Source organism: Peromyscus leucopus, chromosome 9 (assembly GCF_004664715.2).
Source record: "Peromyscus leucopus breed LL Stock chromosome 9, UCI_PerLeu_2.1, whole genome shotgun sequence".
Taxonomy (NCBI): domain Eukaryota; kingdom Metazoa; phylum Chordata; class Mammalia; order Rodentia; family Cricetidae; genus Peromyscus; species Peromyscus leucopus.
In genome coordinates, this window is record NC_051070.1 from 75,568,675 (window position 1) to 75,589,113 (window position 20,439).

At 43.1% G+C, this 20,439-nt stretch overlaps 1 protein-coding gene across 1 annotated transcript; it reads left to right on the plus strand.

The window, feature by feature from the left end:
* The first annotated feature begins 8,969 nt into the window (after positions 1–8,969).
* On the plus strand, positions 8,970–9,997 carry LOC114696029 (radixin-like). Its single transcript, XM_037208584.1, has one exon. The coding sequence runs from the start codon at positions 9,023–9,025 to the stop codon at positions 9,995–9,997; it is 975 nt and encodes a 324-aa protein (XP_037064479.1). The 5' UTR covers positions 8,970–9,022.
* The last annotated feature ends 10,442 nt before the right edge of the window (positions 9,998–20,439 follow it).

Sequence of the window (20,439 nt, forward strand, 5' to 3'; positions counted from 1 at the left end):
TGCGGGATGAAGAGAAAGAGCAAACTCTCCACGTGTCTCACACTCCTGTCATAGACTTCACCATGGTGGGTAAAACTGGTCAATGTGTAACTTAGCCCTCACTTTCCAAGCATTTGATGGTGGAATTTAATCAGGGCATGTCGATGGCCTCAACTTTCATGTTGAAGATAGTAGAATGTTAGCATTCATGTCAAGAAACCTTGAGAATTAATAACTAGGATGACACAAAACTTTAAAACTCTGCGTTTTTTTTTTTTTTTTTTTTGGAACTTGCAGCTGGAAGGTGAAATTTGGTAAAACACTCCAGTTGGATTTGATGTATATTTCACACTTTATCCTTGGTTTTTGTGCTTTAGTTTTTTTGTGTGATTTGGTTTTTCCATTTGCATAATTACAAGATTCTATTTTTTTAGTAATCAGTTCTTATTTAATCTCCCACTTGGATTATTTCACCCTTCTCTAGAAGCAAGTATGTCCCAGAAACCCGCACGCACGCACATGTGCATGCGTGTGTACTCACGAATGTGCAGATGCCCCTGGAAGCCAGAAGAGAACATTGGATCTCCTAAAGCTAGAGCTACAGGAAATCGTGAGTGTGACACGGTGCTGAGAACCCACGCTGGGTCACCTGCAAGAGCAATACTCACTCTTAACTAGAGAGCATCTCTGGAGCCCTTGAACTTTGTTTCTTGAACCTAAATGTTCTTTAGCAAATGAGAGGTAATGAGATCATAGGCCATACCATTCACATGCCAATAAATAAACAAATAAATAAATAAATAATAAATGCTGACAATATCACACGAGGGACAGGGACACTGGGTTTAACCGCAGAACCTTTCTAGTGTGCAGTGTGGTACCTTTACACAGACAGGCGCAGCAGAAGGTAACATCCCCCAAACAAGTAATTGTAAAACACATTTAACTATGAATGAAATAAGAGAAAGGCATTCATATGGATGAGAGATATAAATCACTTTCTTAACCAAAGGAGAATATGGTCTCCTGGAGCTGTGAGCATCTTTCCGCTAATTGTTGTATTATGAACTTTTGATCCCAATTGCTGGGACTATCTAGACCAGTGGTTCTCAACCTGTGAGTCACCACCCCTCTGTGTTACATATTAGACATTTACATTACAATTCATCACAGTAGCAAAATTACAGTTACAGACTAGCAATGAAATAATGTTATAGTTGGGATCACAACAACATGAGAAACTGTATTAAAGGGTCGCAGCATTCAGAAGGTTCAGAACCACTGCTCTAGGCAATGACCTCCTCTCCTTCCTCCTGCCTTTCCTCTACCTGCTTCTTCTCCCCTTCCTCCTTCTTTGGGAAATAATTTTCCCCTGAGGCTGGAGGAAACAAAATGGGTTTACAGGATGCTATGAAGATCCAACAGAGAGAGAGACAGCTTGAAGACGCTAGGGCACAGGGAAATTTAGAACAAAGCCATATTCGTTAGATTTCTTCACTATAGTAAAAACCCGAGGTAGTTAACTTATAAAGAGAAAAGGCATTATTTTGACCCATAGTCCTTGAGTTCCCAGTTTAAGATTAAGTGGGTCCATGCTTTTAGTCCTCTTATAGCCAAGAACACATGACAGAGAAAACCAACTCATATCATGAGCCAGGCAGAGGAGAAGATAGTCTTAGAATCCCGTCAGGGGCATGGCCCCAAACTTTATGATCTCAGATTACCTCCACAGCACCTCCCGGCAGCACGACCACAGGAGTCAAACCTTTTACACACGGACCTTTGGGGGTCACTTAGCAACACTGCAAGAATGGTGGTTCCCTACCACCATGGAGGAATGTGCGATCCAGGACACTCACTGGCAGGGGCCTTAGCTCCACTAAGGATGGAAGGATGCATTTTTCTGCGATAGAAGACAGGACTAGTGTGGACTCCTGAATGTCCTGCACATATACGTGCCAGGTAGACACAGCTAGAGAGAAGCTGCTCATCCAGCTCCACTGAATCCCATGCTCTCTAGGGTCTGAGTCTGTCCAGGGAAGACTCCATATTCCTGACCTTTGGGTTAGTGACCTGGAATCTCCTCTCTCTCTTAGTCCTTTGGCTTGGCAGCTCTGAGAAACAGCTCTTACTGCTTGGATCTGGCTCCTGGAGCCTGGTGCTCGTCAACTTTCTCCCTGGCACAGGCTTCTAGTGGTACCTTTGCCACACAGAGCTGTAGTCTATGGCTTAGCACTCTTCTTGTCTGAGAGTATTCAGTAATCTGGCCCAGTAGGGACACCTGCTTTCTCCTGCACTAGTTTTGTCTCTAAGGTGACCGGCTCTTTGGGTGGGGTTAGGATTTCAGAGAAGTTGGCAGAAGGAGAATAAAGCAAATGGTTTAAAGATGGACATACAGGAATCCAAGGTGACAAGGTCTGTTTCTGTGACCACTCTTGTTGAGACCACATCCTTAGCCCAAAACTCCATGTGCAGAGACGAGGTGTTCTCAAGTCTGCTCACCAGAATTCTTTTTAATTGGTATATGTTAATTATAAAATGAGGGTTTAGGGGTTGGAGAGATGGATCAGTGGTTAGGAGCACATACTGCTCCTGCTGGGGATTGGAGTTTTGTTCCCAGCATCCAGCTTTGTGTATCACAACAAGTTGTAGCTTCAGCTCCAGAGGGATTCAACACCTCTGGCCTCTGATGTCCACAGACACCTGCACGCATGTGCACACACACATGATGTTCATGGGCACCTGCACTCATGTGCACACACACACACACACACACACACACTCACACACACTCACCGGAGGGAAGGGGGAGGTGTGAGAATTTAAAAGAAAACAGATTTTAAAAATAGATTCATTGTGACAACTTCATACATGCACATAATATACTTTGATCCTATCCATTCCAGTGTTCTCACTCATCCCCCGGTCCTCTTCTCTTTTCCCTAATCGTCTCCCATTCTTTTTTTTATGGCCATCTTTTGTTGCCTGCCCAATAGTTCTCAAGACCTCACAGCAGCTTCCCACTTCTCTCTTGCTTCTCATAGAGGATATGTTTAAACTGCCTTGGCTACATCAAAACCAAAACATTTCTACAAATTAGAAACTTTCTGGATTCCTTGCCTTAGCTCCAAGCTCACTTGTGGAATACTAATTAGCCAAAGAAATGTGTGCTTTATGTTTGCAGAAACAGGAAAAAGGGGAGAGCTCACTGAAGATAGCCAGCTGCGGTAGGAGATTTTTTTTTCCGTTTCATAGAAGATGACTCTGGCCCGAACAAAGCATAGCAGGCACAGGCACGGGATGGGGAGTCTCATAGGACAGGGCCCAAGGGAGAGGCTTTAGAATGGGAGACTCTATTGTATAAAACATCATCTCTGGAGGACCAGACAGTTCAGCCAAATGGCTCCTACTAATGCCATGATTGCATCTGAAAGCAGACATGGGTGGATTCACCATTCCAAGGAGCTAACACCAAAGCTTTCCATCTTGTCCTAATAGATGGCAAAGGTCACTCTCTCCCTTCATTTGATGAATGACTGTGGTTCCATCACATTTGTCTTGTACCTGGCAGCAATTCTCAAGTCTGTCATAACGAAGGTCTTCCTAACAAGAAAGGCAATGCTCTCAGAGGTGGTTGCTCCAGCTCAACTGCTTCACATACAATTAACAGTTAAATAGGAATCCAATGGCCAGAGGCTTGGGTGATAGGATACACGTGCAGTGATGCTTCCAGACGATCCCAACATGCCACCATAAAAACTCATCAGCATCTTTGTAAGTCCACTGAATAATATTCTTCTAACCACAGAAGTGAATAAAAGATAAAGGTCAAAGTTGTTTCTGCATTTGGGAGAATTCTGGCAAACTGCCACTGTCTCCACCTGACCCCCACTGCATGCCATTTGGCTATAAATTCCACAGCACTAGTAACTACATGGATAATCCAGTTCTGCCTAGTCACCGCTTGCAAACTAATGCAGTAGGTGAGGATGAAGAGCTCTCTCTCTCTCTCTCTCTCTCTCTCTCTCTCTCTCTCTCTCTCTGTGTGTGTGTGTGTGTGTGTGTGTGTGTGTGTGTGTGTGTATGTATGTATTGTATAATATATAATGTTATTTATTAGAGTGGTTTACAGGCTGTGGTATGAGTAGTCCAACAATGGCTATCTCCTAGTGAGAAGGCAAAGATTTAGAAGTTGTTCAGTCCACAAGACTGGAGGTCTCAGCAGTCTCAGCCTGGTGCTGGAGTTCCAGTGGACTCCTAGAGAGCTGCTGGTCTTCAGTTTATGATGGAATCCAAAGAAGTAGGTGCTAATGCCAGTGAAGGAATACCTCAGCAACAGGATAGAGGAACTTGCCTGTCAGAGTGAGGGCAAGCAGGCGAAAGCAAATGCTTTCTTCTTCCATATCCTTTCATGTAGGCTGTCACCAGGAGGCATGACCCAAGTATAGTGTGGTCTTCTGACCTCAGAGAATATAGACTTAGGGTGGATCTTCCCACCTCAAATGATCCAAGCAAGAAAATCCTTCACAGGTGTGCCCAGCTGGTTGTCTTTTCGTTGGTTCCAGATGCAGTTAAGGGGACAGCCAAGATCAGCCATCGCTGTAAGATGTCTTCCTTGATTGCTTCTCCATCTTACTTTTTGAGGCAAGGTCTTTCACTGGCCCAATGGCTCACTGTTTTGGTTAGCTCAGCTGGCCGGGCAGCTCCTGGGATCTACCTGTTCATCCTTCTCCATTCCACCCCGGCACCGGGGTTATAGATGCATATCACTGTGTCTGGTTTTTATACCTGCTGGAGATCCGAACTCAGGTCCTCATGCTTGAACAACAAGCACGTTTGCCAGTAAGCCCTCTCCCCTTTAAGGAGAAATATTGAGGGAAGGACAGGAACAGGAAATTAAGTCAAACATCAGATGTTTGGTTCTAGAAAATAAAAAACTTGACCCAATAAAGAAAAAATACCCAAAACATATTTATATTTTTTTTCTTGTTAGAAATGTGTGTGCATGTGTGTACATACAAGAAAGGGCTGGGTATGCAGATGGGTACTAATAGTTTCATGGGAAAGGTGGCCCTTCAGTAGCCTTACAAGGTTAATCAAGACCAAACAGGTACTGCCATTGGAAACAGGGTGGAATGCGTTAGGCTGCCTGAGGTGAAGAAGTAGAGCCCTTCCTCTGGTTGGGTCCCAGAATGCTGCTGAGGAAACCACATGACAGAGACATTAGTGTGGAAGGGGCCAGACCTCAGAAGGTCTTCCATGCCACACTAGGCAGACAGCTCTATCTGGATGTCATGGAAGCGTTCAAACATGTGGAACCTGTGAAGACATTGCTGTGTTGGAATCATCGGTCCCACAACAGTCCAGAGGCCTGACCGGAGGGGCAGAGGTCCAGATGGGCACACCCAAATGCACAGAACAGCAGTGTGGAGATGAGAGGATGCAGGAGGAATGCAAAGGAAGAGTGGTATATTTCTGGACATGGGGAGTGTAGAATTCATGCCACTGTGAATTAAGATCACCCATGGGACATCAAGGTGAGAGATCCAGCAGATAGACAAGAGAATATGCAGGGAAATGTCTAGAATGATTTTTATTGGAATCACATTAGTATAAATGATAATATAATATTTGTTTCCTGACTTTCTGGTCACCAAATGGTTATATTGTAAGTCTTGTTTAGCTTGTGTGCTGTATACAAAGGCTATGACTATGTAAAAACTATTCCCAAATCAGTCATGCAATAAACCATTTGCTTGTTGCAAAATGTTTGGTCATAGAATTCCAGGTTGGTAATAACTTTTATTCAATGTTTACAGACATTGTCTTACTCTCTGATTGCTTATCACGTTGTTCTTGAGAAGTCTGATTCTAATTCATGATCTTTTGATTGCTGCTGTTTTGAAACAGAATCTCACACAGTCTAGGATGGTCTTGAACTTCTGTCCTGCTTCCTCTACCTCCCAAGTGCAACAAAGCCTGGCTCTCTTGGTTTTCATACAAGGGTTCTTAAAGTATAGACCAAGGTCTTTAAAACTAGACGGGAAAAAAGCACTTTTTCTCTTCATTGCATTCATACTCAAATTCTGAGCTTCCTTTATGGGGATGAGCAACAGAGCGCAGGAGTGTGAGTAGCAGCCCAGGCTTAGCAGCTATAGAAACATGTTCATATCAGGCCTTGATCATTGCAAATATCTTGAAATACTATTTCCACTTATTACTTTTTCAAAACAGCACTAGCTGTTAGGCCTACTGCTAAATGTTGTTATTTAATGTGGACAAGAAAGCATATTTATTATACCATAAATTCATTTTTTATTATTTTAATAACTCTATTTGGATATTGCTTCACTTGTCATGCCATATCTTTTATAACAAATGTTCAAAAACATTATTCCAAGAAGAAGTTTATGGGCTTCACAAAGCTGCCAAATGCATCCATGGACCAGAGAAAGGTCAAGAACTTCTGGTCCTGAGTTTGAAGACAGTGATCCTGGTCAATAAGTCACTGCTTTCTGCTGAGCAATCATACTCTGAGAAGAATGTGACCTATTCCAAAGGCTCCAGAAATAGATGGGAAATGAAAGGAAATGGTTGGCTGCAAGTGGAGATGAAGTAGAACTTGTTTGCTTAGGCAGCTCTGGCCTCCTTTCCAAAATAGTTGTCCTTTATAGATTCAGTCTCCTGTTCAAAATGGGCCCCAGGAGCTTTCTTTTGTTGTTCTTGGGAAATCATGAGCCAGTGCAATGGTTTGCACTGATCCTAGTTTTGGGGCACTCTTAAGATGAACACTCAAGGGTGTTTGAACTGTTAACATCAGATATGATAAGCCCAACATGGTGGGGCAAGCCTGTAATGCCTGTACTTGGGAAGCCAAGGCAATCAGGTCCTGAGTAGCACAGGCTACACCTGCCTGGGTGACATCGAAAGACCCTGGTTTTGTGTTTGTTTTCTTTTAAACCAGATTATGCTTCAAGTAATTGTAAAACAAGTGGCAGAACTGCATGATTATCTCTGGGATAATTCCCTGACCCCAGCCTAGTGAGAAATTAGCTACAAAGAACAACTCAGGAAGTTGGGAGAAGGGAACATCTGGAGTCGGGGAGTGTTCTCCTCAAGTGGACACAAAGTCAGATGTGGCCACAGGCTCCATCCCTTCCTGGACTCACAGGATATCACTCAGTTCATAGAGCATGGCCTTTCCATCCTCTTTAAGTTGAAATTGGCACCAAGCTGTCTCACTAGCTCCATCTTATCCTGGGTTCTGCCATCTGTATCTGCTCTTTGAAGGGGAAATAAAGAATTGCTATGAAGATGTTGACCAAAAATGTAGACATCCTCTTCAGACAGTCCAGACCCTGTAGACTCACTTCTGAATGTCCATCTTAATAAGCATAAATGAACAGGGGCCTTGTTCAAACTGTCATTCATTGTTGCTGGATCCTAATGGCTCCCTCGAGGGAGGGGGTGAGAAGGCACAGCATCAACAGCATAGACACCAGGAGTCAGTTGAAGGAAAACACAGCAAACTCATTATTCAAAAATGGGGAAGGCCTTATACACCTTCCTCCCAGCACCTAATCTGCATCCCAATCTGGTGGCAGTGTGTGGTCGGCCCTCATTGGCTGGGCACAATCAGGAACTCTAACAGCAACCAGGAACTCTGACAGCACTTGTTGCTAGGCCCTCAGGCAGACATTGCATGGTCAGGAACTCTGAGAGCATTCAGGAACTCTAACAGAGCCAGTTGCTAGGCCTTCAGGTAAATTCTAAGTTGGTGCATAAGGAAGTACATTATGTATATGCCTTGGTAATTTGTTTGAGCCAATTTCCTTGACCCTTTGAGCCTGTTCTACTACATATCCACTCTTTTATTTTATTATATGGGCACTCAGCAGGAGTTGGAGTTCTTTGCTTGGGCCTTGTTGACCCTGCCTCAGGGGGACCCAGCAACTGGACTATGCCTGTCTTAGGTTGGCTTGCCAAACAACTCTTACCCGTCATTAACTATCAGCCCTCAAAGAGTGTCTATCCCTAGGGAGTCACCCTGGGTGGGGAGAATTGGGCAATAGCATTTTGAATTTCAGAAAGTCAGGCATGCATAACCTCCTGTGGAGGGCTATGAGTTGGATGTCTAAGAGCCATTAACACCTGTAGAGTCACCTTAGTGGCTGCCTGTTGTTGCTGGATGTGCTGTAGGAAATATTTAAAAAGGAGAAAGATTAAAAGCACCATTCCACCAATCAAAACATAAGTGAGAAGGATCAACAGCCTTTTTATATTATGCCAAACTTTTTCAAAAAATAGTCAAAGGCCATAACCTCTGGCCTTGTCTTATTTAATTGGAAAATTCTGTGTTAGCTGTAATGAATAATATAGAAACTTAGGTGACCATGAGCCCTTAATATATTCAGCTAGCTCCTAGTTTGCTAAACTAACATTCCTCATCTCAAAAGGTATCCTACAAAATGTAGAAAAGTGAGAGTCCACAAATTTTCAGCCTTAAGAGAGGCAATGAGAACAAGAAAAAGGAGTATATATATTACCCATCCTGGGTGATTTTCTCCTTGGTGGAAGCAGGCTGATCTGTAGCCAGGCATACATCTCTTGCTGGGACCCATATGAGAGTAGTGGCACTCTGAGGAAGAACACAAGCATCCCTCTCTCATGGGTTAGCAGGGGGTCTGGGGACTGCCAGTGGAGGGAGATAGGATCTCTCCATCTCACCAAGGGCAGGGGCATGTTCTTTGGCAGAGATGCCCAGTGCTTGTAGGGAGGGCTGAGCCCCTTGTTATAAAAACTGAGAAAGCTCTGGGGGCTTTTTAATTGTTTGGTGAGGTCTCTAATGGTGATGGTGGTAACTCACTGAAGACGGAAGATGAGGCTTGGTGTAAGGGATATGCTTGCAGAGTTCCTGGAAAAGCTACTGTCCCAGCAAAGGAAAGCCTAAGGCCGGGAAGATGAATTATTTGTTCTGTAAAAGGTAATAATAGTTTATAGAAGTGAAGAGTTCCTAAAGAAGATAACAAACAAGAGAAGGAAAATGCCGAAACCAATCAATGTACGAGTAACTACGATGGATGCTGAGCTAGAATTTGCCATTCAGCCCAATACAACTGGCAAACAACTTTTTGACCAGGTTGTAAAAACAGTTGGTTTACGTGAGGTCTGGTTTTTTGGGCTGCAGTATGTAGACAGCAAAGGATATTCTACGTGGCTAAAACTGAATAAAAAGGTGACACAGCAAGATGTTAAAAAAGAAAATCCTTTACAATTCAAGTTTAGAGCTAAATTCTTTCCTGAAGATGTGTCTGAGGAATTGATTCAAGAAATAACACAGAGACTTTTCTTCTTGCAAGTTAAAGAAGCCATCTTAAATGATGAAATATATTGCCCACCAGAAACTGCAGTTCTTTTGGCTTCATATGCTGTCCAAGCCAAGTATGGAGATTATAATAAAGAGATTCACAAACCAGGATACCTGGCTAATGACAGACTCCTACCACAGCGTGTTTTGGAACAACACAAACTGACCAAAGAGCAGTGGGAGGAGCGGATCCAGAACTGGCACGAAGAGCACAGAGGGATGCTGAGGGAGGATTCGATGATGGAGTACCTGAAGATTGCTCAAGATCTAGAAATGTATGGCGTCAACTATTTTGAAATCAAGAATAAGAAGGGCACTGAATTGTGGCTGGGTGTTGATGCTTTGGGTCTGAATATTTATGAACATGACGACAAGTTAACACCTAAAATTGGTTTTCCCTGGAGTGAAATCCGAAATATTTCATTTAATGACAAAAAATTTGTTATAAAGCCAATTGACAAAAAGGCACCTGATTTTGTTTTCTATGCTCCTCGTCTGAGAATCAATAAGCGGATTTTGGCCTTATGCATGGGAAACCATGAACTGTACATGAGAAGGAGAAAGCCTGATACTATTGAAGTACAGCAGATGAAGGCTCAGGCCCGGGAGGAAGAAAATTTAAGAAAAAATAAAAAAAAAAAAAGAAGATAAAAAAAATTAAAAAAAATATAAAAAAAAAGAAAAAAAAAACTGAGAAAGCTCATCCTGATCTCTTGGGGATAACAAATATGGGGGTGTTATATTTAGTTGTGGTTGGTTCTGTGTGCCCCATCTTTAGCTGTTCTGTAAATAATTCCTTTAGATTTGACAGCTTGGGTTCAATTATAGGCCACTGTTCCACCCATACTTCTTGATCCAAGAGCCATGTCAATGGAATGGGGCTAGGGAGCTTGATCATGGTGGATCTCATGGAGACAGTTGCCCTTAGAATTGGGAGTGCAGATCTTGTGCAGGGTCATGGACCATGAGACCCACCATTTCATGGACCTCTATGTCATCAAAAAAGTCCCTGTCATATGCAGTTAGGACAATACCCATATCCTCTGAAATAGCTCTACCCCACAGATTCCTAGGTACAGTGGAAATGATAGAGTGAATGGCTCCTCAATTGCCATCAAGATCCTTCCAATGGACTGGATCGGCGGTCATCTTAGAATCTTATTGGCCTCCCATACCACTGATGGGGGTACTGGGTTTAAACTTCCAATGAGGGAGGCGAAGTGCCTCAGTCTCAGTTAAAATGTTGATGTCTGCACCTGTGTCAACCAAGCCTTTGACAGCTTGTCCATCAAGATAGACAGCATTGGGCAGTGTGGAAAAATGGGCATTGTCCAATAGATGTCTTGATTACCAGAGCCTCCTGTTACTGGTGAGGTTGAGGAACACCCTGCCTATAGTTTAAAGGGGCTGGTGTTTTGACAGGCTGTGACCTACAATCCTTTGCCCAATGAAATCCCTTATTGCATCTGGAGCATCAGGTCCTAGGTTTTGCCTGGGGGCAGTCATGCTGCAAATGGCCAGGTTTGCTACATCCCCAGCTAGTTCTATCTACCTGAGAACCCTTGGGAGTGTCATTAGCATGCTACCTGTCAACAAGGAGTGAGTCCAGGAAGGTGGTAAGAGCAGCGATGGGACTGGTGCTGGGGAGAGATCTCTGGTGGCCTGTACCATTTATGTATGTCCTCATTGTGCATGGCTGCAACTGCATTATGGGTTTGTGCATTGAGCCCCTCTCAAGTCAGCTGTTTAATCAGCATATCTCTAGCGAGGCCTGCATCCACTCTGTGCTCTTCTGCCTCATTGACATGGGCCAGGAATTCAGTGAAGAGCTCCCCAGGCTGTTGGATAAGATTTTGAAAGTAGGCCGAGGGGGTCCCAGGCTCTGAGGGCCTTGGAGGGTCAGGTCTGAGACATGTTGAAAATAGGCATTCAAGCCAATCTGGTACACAGGAAGGACATATGAGCATGTCATAGGTCACTGGGACATTATGTAAGATGTTTGTCTGGGCCTGAGATTCTGCCTGGTCATCATAGACCACAGGCATCAACACAGCTTTAAGCAAATGATACCAATCAAAATAAGTTTGTAACTGCATGGACCATTGAGCAAGGACCTGCTGAAAGTAGGGGGAATCTGGGCCTGACTCATTGGCTGCCTTCCAGATAAGGGAGAGAGCAGTTATGGGGGTAGGAATCCAGGGCTGAGCATTGGCTGAGCTGTCAGTTTGGGCCCACATTGACTGGGAAGACTTCTATGGGACTATGGACTGACAGTGGTACAGGCTGTGAGGGTTGTCAGATGCCTGGCACTGGCAGAGAGTAGCCACCTCATGAGGCAGGCAGGTACTGGGTAGATCAACCCAAGAACATCAAAGCAGAGGCAAAATTGCCCGGGTGGTGGTGAGAGCAGTGCATGACTTAATAACACCTGCATTCTCCTTTACAGATCTCTCAGGGCCCAAACTGACAGCTATGTTCTCCTTGACGGATTTCATGGGGCCTAAACTGTCTCTTCATCCTCAGATATCATAGAGATATCCAACATGGAAATGGTGGGGGTGATGAAAAGATTACCCATCTTTTAAAGGGAAACAGTAAGCAAACAACAGTCAGAGAGAAGATGAAAGTCAACAAGGGTGAAAATTTGTATCAGACCCTTATGTCTTGTGCTAGGTGGGGGACTTCTGTGGATTTTTAGGTTAAGACCATATGCCCACATGGTGTCTCCAGCTGAGGGACAGTGTTAGGGAGCTGAGCCTTGGTTCCACTTCCTGGGGGGGGGGTGTCAATCCTTATGTGGAGGTGCTGGGTGAACCAAAACAGAAAAAAAATGTGCCTTCTTAATGGGATGGGCAGGCAAACATGACAGACAACACAAATGAAGGAAAGAAATGGGGGTCCCAATGCTTACCTGCCATAGGGACCAAATGAACAGAACACTGAGGGGCCTTCTCACTGAAACACACCATCTTGGGGGCCCTGTCAAGCACTGGGAGTGAAGAGAGGGAGACACAAAGTAACAGAAGCCCCATGTTCAGGCACCAGATGTTGCTGGGTCCTAATGGCTCCCTCAGGGGAGGGGGTGAGAAGGCATGTCATCAGCAGCACAGACACCAGGAGTCAGTTGAAGGAAAACAGCAGACTCATTTATTTAATAATGGGAAAGGCCTTATATACACTCCTCCCAGCATCCAGTCTGCGTCCCAATCTGGTGGCATTGTGTGGTCATCCCTCATTGGCTGGGCATGATCAGGAATTCTGACAGCGACCATGAACTCTGACATCTTCTGTTGCTAGACCCTTGGGCAGACTCCAGGTTGGCTCATAAGGAAGTATATTATGTGCATGCCTTGGCAACTTGTTTGAGCCAATTTCCTTGACCCTATGGGCCTATCCTACTACAATTTATGATTTGAGAATTGGAAACAGCCTAAGAGTGTACCTGGAGGCAACTGTAGTAGGTGTGTGGCACATGCTTGTCATCTGAGCATTTGAGAAGTTGAGGCTGGAGGGCTATGAATTGGAAACCAGTCTGGACTGCATAGTGAGACTCATCTCAGGAAGGGGTAGGGGGCAACTGGTTAAATAATTATAGTTTATCCATATTTATCAAATGCTTCAAAGTGTTTGAAAAATATTCCCAAATCCAGACAGAATTTGTCATTAAAGTCATCAAAAAAAAAAAGTTGCAGCAAACATGCATATCAGGGTCATTTGTTTTCAGTAAAAGTGTATGCATTGCATGGGTACGCAAGGATGATGATGCTTACATTTCACAGTGTATGTTTTGGAAGCCAGAAGTGGAAAAGAGTTGGGGAGGGCAAGAATTTCAAAGAGAATTTGTCAGTCATTAATATTGTCATAGAGTTTGAAAGTGTGAAATCACTCTTGTGATTTAAAATGCAATTGGAAGGACGGACATAACACCTTCCATTATGCATGATGGTAATCACCTGGTGATTGGTTTGTAACTTTTAATTTGTCAAGAAAACCATTCTAAACCAAAACAGCTCTGTATCCATTAAGATTAGGTTTAACTATGAATAACAGAGGCCGTAGTAATAACTATGATAACCACATCTTGGGAAAGTGAGGCCTGCACTTCCTTAGAGGAGGTGATTTGCCATTGATTTGACAGCCCTTCTTGCCTGCTGGCTTACTTTTTTGTATCCCCCTGATGGAGTTATGGGTACACAGCAAACACTCAATTTTTTTCTTTTAAATGATAGTCAAATCACTTCTGACTTGTTGAATACAAAATAGGTTGAAAGTATAAAGAGAGATACATGTATAAACTCACTGTTTAAAGTTAACCCTCTCCCTCCAAGTTTTATTTTTACATAGCCTTCTAACATGCTATAGTAACATGTTTTTAATTTTATCCCTCTCTCCATGGGCAAATAGAATCTTTATATGTTCAACCTGATGGGTTTGTAAATTGTTACAGCTACTTTGGAAAGTCATATGTCAGTGTGTCCCAAAGTTATCATAGCTTCCACATTGCAAAGGATGACATTCTTAAATATATAGGAGGAACAAGTACATAAAAATGTCCATATCTAATTGAATTTACAAAAGCTTAAATAGGAAACAATCCATTATTAGTCAAAAGTAAAATGGATAGATAAGTGATAATGTGTTCATTTAATGAAATACTATACATCCAATCATCTGGGGTATAGTTCACTTGAAATGCCCTGGTTTTAGTTCCCAACACCACAAAAGAGAATATTATACAGGGGGGAAAATGCCACCATCACATGCAACGATATGAAAACTTTTTTTTAAAGTAAAAGATGCTAAATACAAAAGAGAAAGTCACAGGGGTATATATGATTTCATTTGTAGGAATTTAAGAGGCTAACCTGGTCTTTGGGGACAGAAGTCAGAAGAGAAGTTACCTCTATTGGAGGCAGGTGTGGGGGGATAGCACTGATCGTGTGGCTTGGGGAATTTGCCTGGGTGATGGTTACACTGGTATACCTGCACACACACACACACACACACACACACACACACACACACACACACACACACACACTCATCATGTATATTTAGGATCTGTGGGCTTCTCTGCATATGTGCTGTTATCACATTTTCCAGACTTTAAAAAAAAAAATCGTTGCATGTGATCCATGTTTGTGATTGCCAGAGTGCATGTGGAGGTCAGAGGACAACTTTCTGGAGTAGGTTCTCTTTGTCCACCTTTGTGTGGGTTCTGGAGATCAAATTCAGGGAGTCAGGCAAAGACTCTACTCACTGAGCCGTCTTACCACCCCCTGTCCCACATGTTCTTAGAAGTTAGAGGGAAGAATACACTATCCATTGGGCAGAGCTTCATGCATTTAACTCACCACAGTAGCCCTGTCACCTACAGAAGATGCCAGTGACATTTACTGAACGAATAATGAAGGACGCCTGGCTTTGTATCCATTCCTATTTAGGTACGGCTTTGTTTTCGGTGCTTCTTTGTGAAACTGAAGTTCAGAAGAGTCCTGGTCAATAGAACCCATCAGCTAGAAGAGCAGGGAGTCTTCCATCTGCTGCCAAAGTCTGGCTCTAAAACCACTTTCTCAATGCTCCCCACTGTGTCAAGAGACAGTTGAGAAACAGGGATGGAGGTCTGTCTAGGGACACGGACAGATGTATTTTTGGCCTAAGGAAAGACATATTTTTGGTCTTAGAGCCATATGGATAACAGAGGAGGCAGCCAAAGATAGGCAAGGTGGGCTCAGCGGTGGGGATGGAGAGGCTGGGAAGCTGCCTTCACAACTGGAATGTACTGAGTTCTTTGTCCCTAGAGTCTCCACATGGCCGCTGTCATTGTGCACCTGCAATGACAAAACCTTTGCAAAGGCCTGAGTTAGCATCTCAGGATGCTTTGGGAGAGAAAGACAGTACTTACTGTAGGAGAAGTCAAGGCAACCATACTTCACCTGGTGGGATGGCATTACAGACAATGGGTAAACTGATGGGTTCACAAGGAAGGGGGAAGGAAGCAGCCACCTATTTATTCCTCTTTTGTGTCCCCTTCCCCAGCCGATATCTTTTTCTAAAACAACTATGGGGGGAAAAAAGAAGGGTTCTTCAGATGTTTCAATCATTTTCAAGACATAGCAAGAGCTATTGGGATTTGTGGGCATCTCAACAAAACCAGCAGGAGAAGGATGCGATGAACTAACTCCATCAAGCTCTGGATGCCTTGGCTTCCCTGACATGATGGACTATAACTTGGATCTGTGACAATAAGCCTTTTCACCCTTAAGTTGCTTTTGTCAGAGAATTTGATCACAGCAGCAGGAAATAAGCTGAGACACTGCTCTTCTCCATGCCTGTCCTACCACCGGGGCTCCATCAGTCATCACATCTCACCTGGATTATTGTAATGCTTTCCTAGCTGGTATCTCTCCTTCCCTCATGCCTTCCCAACCCACCCTAAATCCATACAGTGACAATGTGATTGGGCAGCTCCTCAAGTTCAGCTTTGTTACCAGGACTCATAGGCCTGCTTGAGAATTTCCAACTTCATCTCATTCTCTGACTCCCGACATTCATTCATTAGGCCCCATATATGACGGTACTGAGAAAACAACTTTATCAAGTTCACATGTCATACTGGGCATCCAATTAAAGCATATAACTTAATGATTTTTAGAATTCAGAGAGTTCTTTGACCATCATTATAACCCATTTTAGAACATTTTATCATTCTTCCAGGTTATACCCATTAACAATTCCCACAACTTGCCAAGGTGACCATTTATCTACTTTCTGTCTCCATACATTTGTCTGGTCTTATTTTTAGATCCAAATACACCCAATCTTTCCTGCATCATGCCCTTGAAGGTGCTGTTTCCTGCAGCTCCAAGGCTCGAAGGTTCCATACTCCCATATCTATCTTAATGGATTCCTTATCATTCGTGCTTAGACTGACATGTATTTGTATGGATCATCCTCAGACTAGATCCCCTATATTTTCCTTTGTCACATATAATTCCTTGCTTCCTAGTATAGGTTGTGTATCACTTAAGTGGAATGTTGGGATTAGAAGTGTTGCTGAGATTTGCATAGATGTAGTATCACTGTGCTGGTTGGTTTTTTTTTTTTTTCTTTTTCTTTTTTTTTCAGTGTAAAACAAAGTTGGGTCATCTAGGAAGAGGGAAGCTTCAATTGAGAAAATAGCCACATCAGATTTCTTGTAGGCAAGTCTGTAGAACATATTTTGATTAATGATTGATGTGAGAGGGCCCCACTCACTGGGGTTGGTGCCACCCCTGGGCAAGTGGTCTTAGGTAGTAAAATAAAGCAGGCTGAAAAAGCCATGGAGAACAAGCCAGTAAGCAGCATTCCTCCATGGTCTCTGCTTCAGTTCTTTCTTGCCTTTAGGTTCCTGTCTTGAGTTCTTTTCCTGGCTTCCCTCAGTGATATGATGTGGAGTGCAAGCCAAATAATCCCTCTCCTCCCCAAGTTGCTGTTGGTCATGGGGTTATGTAGTGGTTTGAAAGAAAATGGCACCTGTAGGCTCATAGGAAGTGACACTATTGGGAGGTGTGGCCTTGTGGGAGTAGGGTAGGCTTTGAGGTCTCAGAAGCTCAAGCCAAGCCCAGTGTCTCATTCTCTTCCTGCTGCTTGCTGAACCAGATGTAGGACTCTCAGCTGCTCTTCAGCACCATGTCTGCCTGCACATTGCCATGCTTCTTGCCACACTGATAATGGACGAAACCTCTGAACTGTAATCCAGTCCCGATTAAGTGTTTTCCTTTATAAGAGTTGCCATGGTCATGGTGTCTCTTCCCAGCAACAGAAACCTTAACTAAGACAGGTTTCCTCACAGCAACAGAAAGCAAATGAGGACAATCATGAATCAAAAAATTCAAAATATGAAATGTTTGGGAATCTGAAACTTCTGGGAAACATTCCAGGGTTCAAAAATTGTACTTTGGTCCACTTTCAGAGCACAGAACTCTGGGTTAGTATGTTGAATCTGTGTTTCCATAGCTGGTAACCCTTGGTTTGCCAGCTTTTTACTTTCTGAACACCTCCACTTGATTGTAAGACCAACAAAACAGTGGCTGCACTTGTTTTGTTCTGTCTTATCTCTAAGAGCAATGGAAGGCTTGGAACTTTGAAGATGCACTGTAAACATTTAAAGAATAAATGAACGAACAGTCTTCACTACTGTGACAGAGTATAGTGACCACTGCCACAATTCATTTTAGAATATTCTACCACCACCATCCCCCAATTCCTGAACCTATTGGGCAATTGCTCCTCACTTTCTCCCAACTGAATGAATGAAGGAACCACTTGAGAGCTGATATTGACTGGCAAAAGACCACTGTTTCTGTTCTAAGTAGTGATACTGAAATGCCTCATCATCATACAGTGGTGTGAAACAAAATTATGAATTAGGTTTCTCCTCAAATAATTTTAATAATAAATGGGAGCTTGTTTTGGTCTTGTTTTATTTTTATTTTTATTTCAAAACAAAGTCAATTGTCCTGAAGAAGTCTCAGCCTAGCAACAGTTGCAAATGCTTCTAGGGATGTATTCTAATATAAAAGGATGCAACTGTTTCTGTAAGAATGCAATAGCAGGATGCTTCTGTGCATGGGCTGTAGCACTGGGGACCTTTGATTTCTCCTTTTCTTCTTAAAATAGCATTATGGATCACTGATCCTTCCCTTAAATCTAAACATCAAGATGGTCACTGTGACGACACTGTCCACTGGGTCTCCCTACTAATCTGAAGGATCTAGTTAGTATTGTCTTAATTTAAAAACCCAGGGCTGAGGATATAGCCTAGTCATAGAATATTTGCCTCGCATGCCCAGGACCCTGGGATCAGGTCTCAGCATCACATGTACACAAAATTTAAAATAAAATCCAAGAAAGGTCATCTTAACTCCATCTAAGATTCAGGATGGCTCTGGGCAAACCTTGATTGTAAATTGAAGAAAGAGATGACATTCTGCTTCAAACCATAATGGACTCTCTATCCTGGCCCAACCACACATTTATCCAAGTTCACAAATAATATCTACTTGTAAACATCTAGGAAATGATTGGTAACTGCTTACACATCATCCCTGGCTTTCTTTCCTTTCACCTTACTTACCACACACACACCCAATTATCCCTGTCTCATTCAGAAGTTTTCTAAAGTTCATGTGTCACAGACATAGAAACAGACTGATCTGTTAGTTAGCATGACTCTGTTTATGAGGCTAAGTAGGGTGTGCCGGGGCAGCTGATAACGGTTCACAGGACTGACCGAATCTTCTCAGCCCTGCATTTAGGGGCATCAGCCGACAGCCTGAAGTCAGCCATGGTGAGGATGTTGACATCAGGAAGACTGGCAAATGCTATACTAGAGGTACATGTTTTCTGGCTTAGACTGACATGTACTTGGGACTTTCCTGATCACCTTAAAACTAGATTCCCTATATTTTCCTTTATCACAATCCCTTGTTTGTTTGTTTTTCCCTCGTAAATGTTGGGTATCACTTAAGCAGAGTGTTTGGGATTAGAAATGTTGCTGATATTTGCATAGATGTAACATAACTGTGCTGGCACACACACTACTGACTCAGTGTACTGATATTGTTCTCTGTCGGCCACCCCCCCACCCCCGTATCTAAGGAACTACGGACCTGCCCTGATTCAGAGAATGAATATTCTCGGGGGCCATGCATTTTTAAAGCAAATACTTTGTTCCCCATCCCCTTTCCAGCTCTTTCACAGCTCTCAGTGAGAGCTCTTAGCTCTCTTCTGAACAATACTCTTCATAGTTTCCACAACAGACTAAAATCAAATTAGAACATCTTAGGGGTTTTAGCTGACTTCCTTATGTCAGTTTAGAGAGAATGAAAAGCACAGTGTATTTAGGTCCAAAAAATAGCTGACTGCAGACCCAAAGACTCCCCGTGCAGACATCTGCCAGCCCAGAATTGCACAGACAATGCTTAACATGGGCATTTCCTCATAGGCACATATGATGTGTGCATGTACACACACCTAAACATTGAACTTCTGGTGTTTCTGCATTCTGGGCACAAACTACCCTAAGGACCATGTGAAATTGCCTCTCTCCAGGCTCAGTGATTCTATAATATGAATGCTTAGATCCATTAAAAGAAAAAGAAAAAAACTGCCATCAGATATCAAGTCCTCAACCTGGCTGCATCTGTGCATCACCCAGGGAAATGAGCAAATTCAGATGTTCAGGTCTCATCTTAGCAGATTCAATCAGAAGAATCTGGGCTGGGTGCAGGGCATTTCTGTTTTTAGAAGCTCTCGGTGACAGAAGGGAACACCCCTGACCTAATCCTCTGAGTTTTCAAGGAAGAAACTGGAGCTTTTCTGAGAGCCGTGAAAATTAGACTAAGACTCAGATACTGTTGATTCCCAAATGGCAGATCTAACAGAACTGTATCCACCCTACCTGACCCCCAGGACTTCCTCGTCCTGTTTGTTAAGACTCCAAAACCAGCCATGGGAATCTAAAGGTTTTCCTACATCAGAAATCCAATCGTCATATTTCACTCCAGGACGGTTCGGTGATCCTGTACAAATGCTGTCCTTACTTTCCTCTGTGTTTTTTTTTTTTTTTTTTTTTTTTTGAATTAAAGGAAGAGACGCTTGTGGTGGCTCCTATCTGTGGTATCAGCACTTGTAGGACTGCAAATCAAGTTCCACGTTAGCTTGGGCCGTATACAGAAATTGTGTCTCACAATTAGAGGGTGGTGTGGGGGGAGGAAGGAGAGAATGGAAGGAAGGAAAGGTATCTATTTATACAATAGTGGGAGCTTCTGTGACTGACTAATCTTACTGTGTCAGCCATTGACCCTACTCAAGGACATATGCCCAGTTATCCATGTGTAAATATTTGATGTTAGATGCCTTGGCTGCAGAGTGGGAGTCATTTGATCATGTAGCTAAGGTGTGGATCATCAAGTCCTGTATCTTGGGTACAGATCCCGGCCCCGCTGCACAGACTTGAATGAGTCATTTATTTCATGCTTCAGTTTCCTAATTCAGAAGAAAGTTTCTACACAAGACATTTGCCCTGTGGATTAAAGAGGTAACTCTTA

Bases quoted from the DNA above. Each gene is read 5' to 3' on its own strand.
- LOC114696029 (XM_037208584.1), top strand. From the start codon at position 9,023: ATGCCGAAACCAATCAATGTACGAGTAACTACGATGGATGCTGAGCTA.